Below are 12,162 nucleotides of genomic sequence, written 5' to 3'. Positions count from 1 at the left end.
ATTTAGTTTAGAATATGTTGTCAAGTTTGAGGTACCTGTAGGACAACCAAGTTGTATGATAAACAGTTATATATAACAAAGCATAGGACTGAAATAGGGGCTGAAATGGGATTTATCAGCATATAAATTGTAATTGAGGTGGTGGAAGTGCATGAAATGGATCAGAGAGAGTGTTTAAATAGAGAAGAAAAAGCAGCCAGAGGAGAACCCCAAAGTACCTCAAGATTTAGGGGATGGACACAGAAAGAGGAGTCCACGAGTGAGACTCAGAAGGTTCCAGAGAGGAGGAGTAAAACCAATAGGGTTCAGCATTTTGGAAGTTAAGAAAAGAGTGTTGCAGGCAGGAGAGCAGAGGTCCACAGAGTGAAGTCACTGAGAAGTCAGTGGAGGTGAGGATTGGAATGTTTCTGACAAATTTAGCAACAAGGAGGCAGTCGTTGACCTTGGTGAGACTTGTTTCCATGGAATGATGGGTGCAGAAGCCAGGTTGCAGTAGACTAAGGAGAGAGTGAAAGGTGTGGTAATGAGTGCAGACAACGGTCAGAACAATGAGGGTAACTGACATGGCATTAGCTACAGGGCATGTGGGGTCAAGGGAATTATTTTTTTAAGATATGAGAAAGGCTTGAGCTTTTTTCAAAGTTGACGGGAAGAAGGACATGAATTCCAGAGCATTGGTGGGATTCTTTGTAGAAGAAAGGAGGGATGCCTCTTCCATTGTAACAAGAGGAGGGGGGAAAGATGAATGGGGATGCAAGTAAGGTTGTAGCTTTGGTGGTAGAACGTTGAATGAGTTCTCACCTGGCTTACAGGTTTGAGGAGAATGAAACAGCGTTCAGTGGGAAATGCACAGAGGAGCTGGCTGGGGAAAGCAAGGATCGCTGGACAGGCCTGAGGGCCCAGTTGAGGCTGGACACCATAGTTATAGTGCACTGATGGATTGTGTTTGCGTGGGCCTGGGTGTTTTCTGGATGGTAAATTTTGAGAGGGTAAAGACTGGGTTGGTATCCTTCAGCTGCCTTCTCTGTGATTACCACAGTACTGGGGGTACCATTGACACCGAAGGTCTTATTCAAGGCACTTTGGGTTGCAACTATCAGAAAACGTGCTCAAACGAGAGGTGGCCCCCTCAGATAGTGACCTTGTTTTCAGATGTGACAGTACTTCATACCACCAAATGACGGCAAATTTTTAAGCTTTGGCGTTAGATTATTGTATTTTTTTCCTTTTACTCTTCTGTACTGGGAAATAGAGCACATTTAGGAAAATGCATAAAACATAAATGTGCAGGTAACAGTTATAAAGCAAATACCCATCCATGTAACCACTCAAGAAATAGAATATTGCATTACTCCCAGAAACCAGCCCCTCCCTGTGCCTTCCCAACCTCAGCCCCTCTCCTGACTTTTATGGTGATCTCTTCCTTGTTTTTCTTTACAGTTTTACTACTTATGTATGCATGGATTTGTTTTATTTGTCTGTTTGATAGTTAGGAGTCATTCCAGGTCATTTCTGATAAAGAAGGTGGCAGATTAGCCTGGGTAATGCCATTTTTATATTAAAAAAATTGTGTGCTCTAAAGCAATAAGGATGATATTCTTCTGTTTCATGTGAACTAGGCATATTGAAATTCCAAAAATGTGTGTCTTGGCAGCGCTGCCCTAAGGACTTTGGTCATTTGAACCTATTAATTTGGATTCATCTCTTCATCTGTTGATCTTGTTATTCCAGTCCTATCTAGTATATAGCTTTGCCCTGTTAAACCACATTTTTTCCAACGTTATCTGTTTTGTTTTTTATTGAAAGTGGCCCTTAGTGTTCATCCCCTGGAAATATTTGTGAGGAAGGCCTGTACTCACTGTGTCCTCCGTGTGAAGAGCTTCCCTATAGTAGGAGAGTGTGGAGTTGTGTTCTAGAGGAAATGCTATGAAAACTAGAAGATTTTCCCCTCATGGTTTTCTTACTAAGAATTTATTGCCTGTCTGTCTACAGTGGAGCATGTCTGACCCTCCCTGCTAATGGAAGGATGAGCAAGGTGACCACTTCCAACTTTGTAATAACCTCCTCCAGTCTTTCTTGGATGATGTCAAATCCCTCTCCATTTTTTTATGAGAAAGGGGTACTGAATAGATAATTCATTGTTTAGAGCAGAAGTGTTAACATGAGCTTAGTTGGCCAATGGTCAGGCATTGTCAAGGTCTGTGTGAGCACCCCACACGAATGGTTGGTGGGAACATTTTACTTAGGCCAAGTTCATAGTTTAAGTCCTCCATGGGGATGGTTAGACTAAACTCTAAATCCACTGATGGAGGGGCCAGCCCCGTGGCGTAGTGGTTAAGTTTGGTGCACTCCGCTTTAGCGGCCAGGGTTCACAGGTTCAGATCCCAGACATGGACCTATACCACTAGTCAGCAATGCTGTGGCAGCAACCCACATATAAAGTGGAGGAACATTGGCACAGATGTTAGCTCAGGGCCAATCTTACTCAAGCAAAAAAAGAGGAAGATTGGCAACAGATGTTAGCTCAGTGCTAATCTTCCTCAGCAAAAAAAAAAAAAAAAATCCACTGATGGTATACAAGATATGTAACTGAAGAAAAAACTCTGAAAACTTACTGAACTATGAAGTAGTAATGACAGGATTAAAAATTGAGAGTAATTTAATAGCCTTGTATCATCTTACTTTAAATGTATGATAGAGATAACAGATTATCTTTTTTAGAGCTAAAAGGAACTTGTTAATCCTTAAACATCATCCAGTTCATCCAGTTCCTCATTTATAGAAAAGAAGCACACAACATTTAAACAGATTAATTTTTCTAATAATATTTTGCTCAGCTAAATATTCAACTAATATTCAGTTGAATTTATATCTCCCAATGACATGCCAACTGATGTTGATATGATGTGAACTAGAGACAAACCAGACGGCAGGGGTGACATGTAGTTTACATCATCTACACAGCAAACAGTGAGGGTTGACAATAGATTTGGGATTGGCGCTTGGGCCCTGACCGGTGCTCAGAGTCCATGCAGACCCCGCACTGGAACTGATGGTCAGGGTCATAAGCCTTTCGGGCGTGATGTAAGATTACCAGGGATGGAAACTGAGTTCCTGGCTCGGCTTTGCATCTGAGCACCGTGACCACGGCAGTTCCAAGAGCAAGAAAGCAGTCTGGTGTCAACTCAGCATCCCTACTGAATGGCATCAAGAAAATTCGGCATGCCTATGGATGTTAAAGGGTACTCTCTGCAGTTCTCCCAACGTGATAGGAGAATAATGTTTTAAAACTTTTGTTTTGTAATCTAACTTGAAGGCCAGATAGGCATTCACAGGCTTGGTTGGCATTTTAAGTAATCTATTAAAGCTGTTTGTCATGAAATTAATTTTTCCATCTTGGTAATATTTTTCACAGGCTCAGAAAAAAAGTTTGAATCAGACTTCCCCCATTTCTGCTTCCAAGACTGCAGATGGCCTGAGGCAAGCACAGATCCCTGGGCTCTTGAGCACTGCACTGCCAGGTCAGGAGGCTTTGTAGTAAGCTCCCCTCAGGTCATCTCTGTCCTCCCAACACCCAGAGGACACTCTTCCCACCTCCCTCATTCTGCATGCAATCTTTCTGACTCAGTCTCACCTCCACTCTGATCATTCCTTCTTTCTGTATCCTTTCCACCCAAGTAATGTACCATGTTGCATCTGTACCATTATTTTATATACTACTAAGAAAGAAAAAAGCACTTCTAATTAAGTGATGACACATTAAATTATGTGGAAAAAATGTGCTGCTTAGAAACAACAAAATCTAGTATATGGCACAGATGACTTTGTAACTATCCTCATGTTGCTTTATAGATGTATGTTTAGAGTCCTTCCTGAGACTAAAAATATTGTGGGTTATTCTGCCATTTCTTCTAAAACTTTGAACACCTGTGCTGCTCAATAAGTACTGGAAAAGACAAAAATGTGAACACTCTTATTTGGGGCTCCCTTTCCTTAAGTTGCGAGTAGCTTGGGGTTCGGTAATACTGACAGATTACTGGTTTGAGGCCTATTCCTCAGACCTTAGATAATTTGAAACTGTAGCATTGACGGCTTTTATTTATTACCATTTATTTATGTATTTATATATTTATTTCTGTTTATTACCTCAATAGGCTTTGATAATCCTTAGCTCTGCCTCTAGATAAATGTACTTCCTGCTCTCCTTCCTCACAGCAAGAGTCCATGACAGAGAAATCTTTCAGAATGTTCAGTCATCTGTATACATTAGACTCTAGGGTTATATGATGGGCCTGATTCACTGTTTCTGTTGAACATGGTCTTATGTGTTAATTCTAATAGGGCAGGATTCTGGAAGCAAAGTCATACCGGTGTCATTAGGAACCTCACAACCACAGCAGGAAAAAGTCGTTGGATCATCTCCTGGCCAGCCAACCGTGCAGGTAGAAGATAATTTGCATAGCTTCTTCTTAAGGTTTAGCATAATTGAAAGAAAATATAGTCGTGTCATCTTCTGCTGGGTAGTTGCTGCCTAGCGTCGCCTGCACAGTCAGCCCAGTCACCCTGCATGCCCTCAAAAGTGAAGCACAAAATCGTGCTCCCATGGGCCAGCCCGATGGCGTAGTGGTTAAGTGCACGCGCTCTGCCTCAGCAGCCTGGGGTTCACAGGTTCGGATCCTGGGCACGGAGCTACGCACCACTCGTCAAACCATGCTGTGGCAGGCGTCCCACATAAAAAAGAGGAAGATGGGCACGGGTGTTAGCCCAGGGCCAATCTTCCTCCGCAAAAAGAGGAGGAGTGGGGGGCCGGCCCAGTGGCGCAAGCGGTTAAGTGCGCTTGCTCCGTTGCGCCAGCCCGGGTTCACCTGTTTGGATCCTGGCCGCGCACTGACGCACTGCTTGGCAAGCCATGCTGTGGCGGCGTCCCATATAAAGTGGAGGAAGACGGGCATGGATGTTAGCCCAGGGCCAGTCTTCCTCAGGAAAAAAATAAAAAGAGGAGGATTGGCAGATGTTAGCACGGGGCTGATCTCCTCACAAAAAAAACAGGAGGATTGGCAACAGATGTCAGCTCAGGGCTGATCTTCCTCACAAAAAAAAAAAAAGTGTGCTCCCAGAAGACCCTCACCACAGGCAGGGCCTCGTTATGTTAATGTTTATAGGATGAAAGTGTCTATTCTATTTCTCACATTACAACGCTGTCATTTCCTCATGAAGTAATAATATACCAGCAGCCAACACATAGTAGGCACTCAAAAAATATAGTTTACTGTTGAATGATATCCCTCATTATCATATCAAAAGTGGACCTATTTCTCTTAGTTACACTGAGAGACTTTTTTTCTGCAGTAACAACCAAGAGTGTGTGAAGCAGTCAGTCCCTGTGGTCTTTTGACCCAACCACTGGTGTAAAAAGGAAGGAAAAACATTTTTTGTTTTCAGCTTACTAAGCCCTTAGTTTTTTCTCCATCAGACTTACCAATTAATAGTTTAATGAAACTTCTTATAGTCTGGGCCTGCCTGGAATGCTCAGGGAAGGATCTGGTTCAGTTCTCTGGGTCTGATGTAAGGGGTATTTGTTTCCTCAACACGATATGGGAAATGCCCTACTGGATCACACACTTGGACTGTGTGGAACAGGAGCTCAAAAGTGTTTGCTCCCTTATTTACCACTGAGAAGATGAGTTAAGTAATATCTACTGAATTTTCAGGTGTTCGTGGAGTTGGTACCCACAAATATATTTCTTCAAAAATATCATGCTGCATTCATAGAGGGAGTGGGGGATTCAGGTACGAGCTGAGTCCTTCCAAGGAACTGATAGTACTTTCTGTAATCTTGACACAGTGCGACTGTGCTACACTGGTCTATGGACTTGCTTTCATTTTTTAGTAGGACAAATTCTATGGTCTTAGAATATACTCTTGATAGGGAGTTGAAAATATTTGAAACATAGTGACCTTTACGTGTAACTGTATTCTGCTTAATTTTTCTACAAAAGGGAATAATAAGAGGTGTGTTTTGTCTTTAGGTGGATAGTCATTCGGGAGGACAAAAGAGGCCCGCTGCAAAACAGCTAACTAAAGGAGCTTTGTGAGTTACCTGTGGAAATGACTGATTTTGAACATTTCTCTAGGTTCCTTACCTTCAATAAATATACAACAGAAGTCAGGTTATAATAATTTATATTTTGAAAAACGTACTTTGAAAATCTTCCCCAATAGTTTGTTTCCATCATGACCTATAAATATATCAAATGTAGTTTGAGCCTACTGTTTGCTCTTTTGTCCCTAAGGAGGATACAGTCATGTGCCACATAATGACGTTTCAGTTAACAACGGACCACATATACGACAGTGGTCCTGTAAGATTAGTACCGTATAGCCTAGGTGTATAGTAGGCTACACCATCTAGGTTTGTGTAAGTACACTCTGTGATGTTCTCACAATGATGAAATCGCCTAATGACGCATTTCTCAGAATGTATCCCTGTCATTAAGCAACACATGACTGTAGTTCTTTGTCTTTTTAGCAACCACATACCCTTTGATTGGCCTGAGGGTCTCTAAGGAGAAGCATAGTTTGATAGACTTACTCTTATGTTTAGAACAGAAATGTTACCATAAGCTTAGTTGGCCAGTGGTCATGTATTGCCAAGGTCTGTGTGAGCACCTGTAGGTGAATGGTTGGTGGGAACACCATGCTTTTGAGACCAGGGTCATAGTTTGTGTCCCCTTTAGAGACAGTTAGACCAAACCCAAAACCCACCATGGTATACAAAGTATAAAACAAGAAAAAATAGAACTGCTGTATTATAAATAACAACACTCCTGTGTATGTCTTATTGTCTTTGCATGCAAATAACCATCATGATTAGATTTCTTAACATGACTCTACATTGCCATTGGCAACTTCTCTTTTAAAGCATTCTCCAGCAGTTACAGAGGGACCAAGCCCATGCTGTGACGCCTGATAAAAGTCAATTCCGGTCACTAAGTGATGCGGTTCAGAGGCTGCTCTCCTACCACGTGTGCCAGGGCTCCATGCCCACAGAGGAAGACTTGAAGAAAGGTAAACAGGCCGTAACCCCAGAGTACCACTGTGACACAAGAAGCCCTCCTTGGGATGCCCCACGGAAGAGTGAGAGCCACGTAGCCCCCAGATGGTAGCTAGGTTATCGTTTTTCATCCCAGACCTACCTTGTTCCCAATTTACTCAATTTCCAAGTTTATGTTTAGGGTTGTGACTTATTCTTCTCAACATTCTGTGAAGGGATACCCGAATGTCAGAGTATTTTATGGACAAATTTGAGGGCAGTGAATCCAAAGCATTGTTTAGACTGCAGATGGGATGGCTCTGGGCTAGGTACTTGTACAGAGATTTAGGCATAGTCTTTGCATTTAGGCAGAATGCATACCCTTAGCTGTTATTACCCGTTTTATGAGTTAGATAGATACTTCAGCCCCCAAAAGCATTCTTTGAGGTTCCAAAGTGGGTCCAGGGCATTGCTGTATGTCAGGAAACTGGCAAAAAAGTTTAAGGGTAAGGACCCCTTATCCCAACCTGGAACTCAGCCCATTCTGATGCCTGGGCCTGCTGTCTCTCCCCACTGTGCCACTTAGTTCTACTCTCCTTCCCACCACCATTCCCGGGCCTTGACTCTGTTCCCTTCCACTGCTTTAATCCCTCCCTCAGCTGCCCCCAATCTTGCTCCCCCTGGCTGGGGTCTCTGATCTGAGAGCAGTGGTCTCGGTCAGTCCGCTGTGAGCTTCCCTGGGAGGTCCAAGGAGTAGGGTCCAAATCCAACATAAACAGGGATGTGAAGACTGAGGAGAGTGAAGCAGGAAATGTGAGACCTTTGGAGACTGACAAACACAGGTTAGAGCCACAGCACTGTGACCTGCAGGATCTCATGAACTAGTTGTGTCTTTACATAAAACTGGTCTGGGGGCCGGCCCCGTGGCTCAGCGGTGAAGTGTGTGAGCTCCGCTGCTGGCGGTCGGGGTTCAGATCCTGGGCGCGCACCAACGCACCGCTTCTCTGGCCATGCTGAGGCAGTGTCCCACATACAGCAACTAGAAGGATGTGCAACTATGACATACAACTATCTACTGGGGCTTTGGGGGAAAAATAAATAAATAAATAAATAAAATTATAAAACTGGTCTGCCCAGCCCAGACAGGAGGACTTCATTGTTTCAGCTGTTTTAGTTTTTCATACTGTTGGAGGGAAATGGAGGCTTAGATCATCTAAACTAGCAGATCATTCTCTGTTCATTGATATTTGTTGCTGGTCTGTGTTATGTGGTTTTCTTTTATCAGTGATGTTGAAGATATTATATTTTTGGTTTCCTAATTAAAGTTAAAATAAGCTAGTATTGAAGTGAGTTTCCATGATCACATGCCGGTGGACGGTGAGGGAAAGCAGTGCAGAAGCATGATGTTTAACCAAGGAAGAGCTAATCTGAGAAGAGGAAATAGCCACAGACAAGACATGTTTGAATAATGGAAGAGGAATGCATTTCAGTCCTAAGAAATAAAAGACCTAGTGGGTGATTTACACTCTCTTACTATTTTCTCTTTCTCTCTCTTTTTAAAGTCGACAGTGAATTTGAAACAGTTGCCACTCAGCTCCTGAAAAGGACCCAAGCTATGCTTAACAAGTACAGATGCCTGCTCCTGGAAGATGCCATGGTAAAATTCTGCTACCGAGCATATTTGTTTTTTAAAACTCCACAGGTCACAGCTACCGATTTGGAGAGAAAAACTTCAAGGAATTACATTTTCCCAACATAGTTTAAAAGTCACAAATATTTAAAATTGTAGAAAAACTTACATTTGACCGTTACTGCTAATAACAGTAGCAGTTCACATTTGCTGCGCTTTACGTGGTCGACCACACTTGCTCAGTGCTACTGTTGTCCTGGTTCCAAATAAGGAAACTCGGGCTTTGGTTAAGTAATTGGCCCACCATCATACAGCTGGTAAGTTTGCAGAGTAATTAGCAGAGCTAGGATACAGACGAGGACCGTCTGACCCCCATCCACACTCTGTTGCTGTCTCCTGCCTCTCCCCACCCAGAGATGGGGGCTGACTGGCGGCACTTCCAGTGACGGGTTGTTCAGAGCAGTGTCTGAAAAGACTAGGTGATGACAAATGTTAAAATTAGTTTTGTCTTGTTTTTAAATGAGAGACCGTTAACATATAAAATTCACACTTAATTTTAAAATGTACATCTTGATGGTTTTTATTATATTCACAAGGTTATGTGACCATCACCACGAACTCCAGGACATTTTCATCCCCCCAAATAGAAACTAAAATTAGTTTTAAAGCACCAGTTAATTAGATAAAGGAGTAAGGTATCTCAGGAAATGATGGAAAGACCAAACCTATTCTGACACTTTAGAAGCAGTTCTAAAATCATATAGGCTTTCATCTATAAATTGGTCTCTTACAAGTTTTCAATTTGAGATCAACTTTGAAAATGTACCTCGGGAGATTAGTTGAACTATATTATACACATATACAATATAGTGTAAATATGTAAGTGTGTGTGTTTGCTTAAATATATATGTTTACTTATATATATTTATTTAAAATTATACCTCTAAAGTCTGAAATAGTTGTTCTTATATTGACAACCATTTCTAAAACAAAACCCTGAGATATCAAAAAGACTAACTCTATCATTTGTGAGGAAAGGACCACTTATTTGGTCAACTTACATCTGCCATAAATTTTCATGTTTAATAAGACCCAGAAATAGAATTTGATTCGATTCTGTACAGCTAAAAATAATTTTAAGGAAAGTCTTAATAAAAAACACAATTATAACATAGCAGAATATGAAGTAAAAGTTCATCTTAATGAAAAGATTTCCCACATATTATTAAGCAGAGGGGGAAAGAAGAAAGGTACAGAACAGTGTATATAGTTGCTATGATTTATGAGCAAAAATAAACAAAGGAAGAAAAATGTAAATTTGTGTGTGTACATAGAACATCTCTGGCAGAGTGTATTCAACTGCTAGGCATGAGGGTGTCTCCAGGGAGAGGCCCTGGGTGGGAGGGGGACGTGGTGCGCAGGGGAGACGAAGAAAGAAGGCGTACTTTTCACATCTCCTTTAGTTTGTGTGTGTGTGTGTGTGTGTGTGTGTGTGTGGAAGATTGGCTCTGAGCTAACATCCGTGCCCATCTTCCTCTACTTTATATGGGATGCCGCCACAGCACAGCTTGATGAGCGGTGCGTCACTCCACACCCAGGATTCAAACCTGCAAACCCTGGGCCGCTGAAGTGGAGCGTGCGAACTTAACTACTACGCCACCGGGATGGCCCCCACTTTAGCATCTTTTGAATTTTATACCAATGTGTAAACTACATTTTCCAAAAAAAATACAATTTAAAAAAATGCATCCTCAGTGGCAAGGACAGACGTGACTAATTGGGACATGGCTGGAACCTAGACCCCACGTTCTCACTTCTGATTGCTTCATTTGTTCCAAAGACGTGGTGAGATGTTGGCACTTGTTAAAAGGCATCTGAAATGACCGGACTCTCTCATTTCAGCGGATCAATCCGTCTGCCGAGATGGTGATGATCGATAGGATGTTCAACCAGGAGGAAAGAGCTTCTCTGTCCCGGGACAAGCGTCTGGCACTTGTAGACCCTGGTAAGAAATGTCAGAGTGAGAGTTGAGGAGAGCTACCGCCAGGGCTCAGGGGCCAAGGGCCTTCGGAGAGTCTGTCTGAACCAACCTTTGTGTACGAAACCTGAAGGTAGAACATGAATTCTGGGGAGAAAAAACCCAGAGTTGAGAGCAGTACATGAATGCTGTGAGAAAGTCTATATTCCACAAAATCCAAACTGGAATTTTACATTCAGTTAAGTGATTCTTTTTCCCTATTTTAAACTTAAAATTCTCAATCTTTCTCTAGATTTTGAGAACTAAATTAAGCCAGAAGCCTTCCCAGAAGCAGTTAGACCGCAGCAAATTACTGAGCGTCTTACTATGTGCAAGGCCTTGTTGGGGGGGGCAATCAGTAAAACACGCTGCCTGCGCGCAAGCTAGTAAATTGTAACGCTCCGTTTAGGTACTTTTCTCTCACCCCATCGGTTTCCTGCCAATTGCATACAGGTTAGATTTGATCCACATTCTGCCTTTTAAAAATGGATTCTCTTTACTTTTTTCTAGCCTCTAAAAAATTTTAAATCAAATAACATTATAACAATTCATGGAATGCAGATTTTACCCATGCTTTCACCATCCTATAAAAGACATGTTTTTATTTCTCCAGGTTTTCTTCCAGTTCTAGTTCCCATTTGCATGTGTCATTTATATATAGTTATAATCATATGTCATATACTAGATAGGATTTTGTTATTCTAATTTTCTTCCATTTAACACATCTGAAGTTTTTATCATGTGGCTATAGTCTTCAAAATAGTATTTAATAAATTTTAATACATTAATCTGATAATTTAGCCAATCCATTCCCCTCCTGTTGGACTACTGTTTTCCTGTGGTTTTATTTCCATTCCTCTAACATCTTTTCTGGTACTTAAATATTAAGGCTCTCCCTTGTGTTTGATGTGGCTCAAGAAATTTCCAAAAAGAATATATGATCCTTACACTCAATCTAAAGGGAGGGTCCAAAAGAATTGCTATGTACCTAGGAGAATCCTCAACTCTTTCCAAAAAGGCAGAGAATAATATAGGATATATTTCTGTCCCTTTTTCTTAGAACCTGAAATCTCCTATTGCCTTTTGGTGAATTGGGCTTGTGGATAAACCCTCCTACTTTGTCACAGCCCCCTCAGGCCAAGTGCTGCATGGCAGGGCCATGCTTCATTCTCCTCTGTATTGTGCCTGCACTGCCAGTGTTTGTGGGATGGAATCATCGTTTTAGGTTTCAAGGCTGTATCTCCAAGATCTTACATTTCGGGATTTGGTGAACAAAGTCACGTTTGTGGTTTTATACATGTCCTCAAAGCTCTATTTCACTTTCATTACTTCCAGAGTTCACACTTCTGCCCTTGCATAACAGCAGTCTGCCTTCCTCCCTCTGTACCCTCAGCCCCCTAAATCCTCACTAACGTTTCTCTCGCCGTCCTTGACCCTTCAAGCCTGGCACAGTTCAGTGCTTGCTCACAGACCTGGTTCCCC

At 42.0% G+C, this 12,162-nt stretch overlaps 1 protein-coding gene across 2 annotated transcripts in view; it reads left to right on the top strand.

The window, feature by feature from the left end:
• Positions 1-12,162, top strand: part of BICRAL (BICRA like chromatin remodeling complex associated protein) — a 90,873-nt gene that overhangs the window by 74,234 nt on the left and 4,477 nt on the right. For both annotated transcript variants that reach the window (XM_058554360.1, XM_058554361.1), the window contains exons 7-12: positions 3,416-3,521; positions 4,342-4,442; positions 6,030-6,091; positions 6,923-7,068; positions 8,596-8,690; positions 10,566-10,668. In XM_058554360.1, coding sequence (XP_058410343.1) covers positions 3,416-3,521; positions 4,342-4,442; positions 6,030-6,091; positions 6,923-7,068; positions 8,596-8,690; positions 10,566-10,668 — 613 coding nt within the window. The remainder of the gene's footprint in view (positions 1-3,415; positions 3,522-4,341; positions 4,443-6,029; positions 6,092-6,922; positions 7,069-8,595; positions 8,691-10,565; positions 10,669-12,162) is intronic.

Source organism: Diceros bicornis, chromosome 14 (genome assembly GCF_020826845.1).
Source record: "Diceros bicornis minor isolate mBicDic1 chromosome 14, mDicBic1.mat.cur, whole genome shotgun sequence".
Taxonomy (NCBI): Eukaryota; Metazoa; Chordata; class Mammalia; order Perissodactyla; family Rhinocerotidae; genus Diceros; species Diceros bicornis.
The sequence above is the reverse complement of the archived record's forward strand: the minus strand, read 5'-3'. Positions and strand labels throughout refer to the sequence as shown.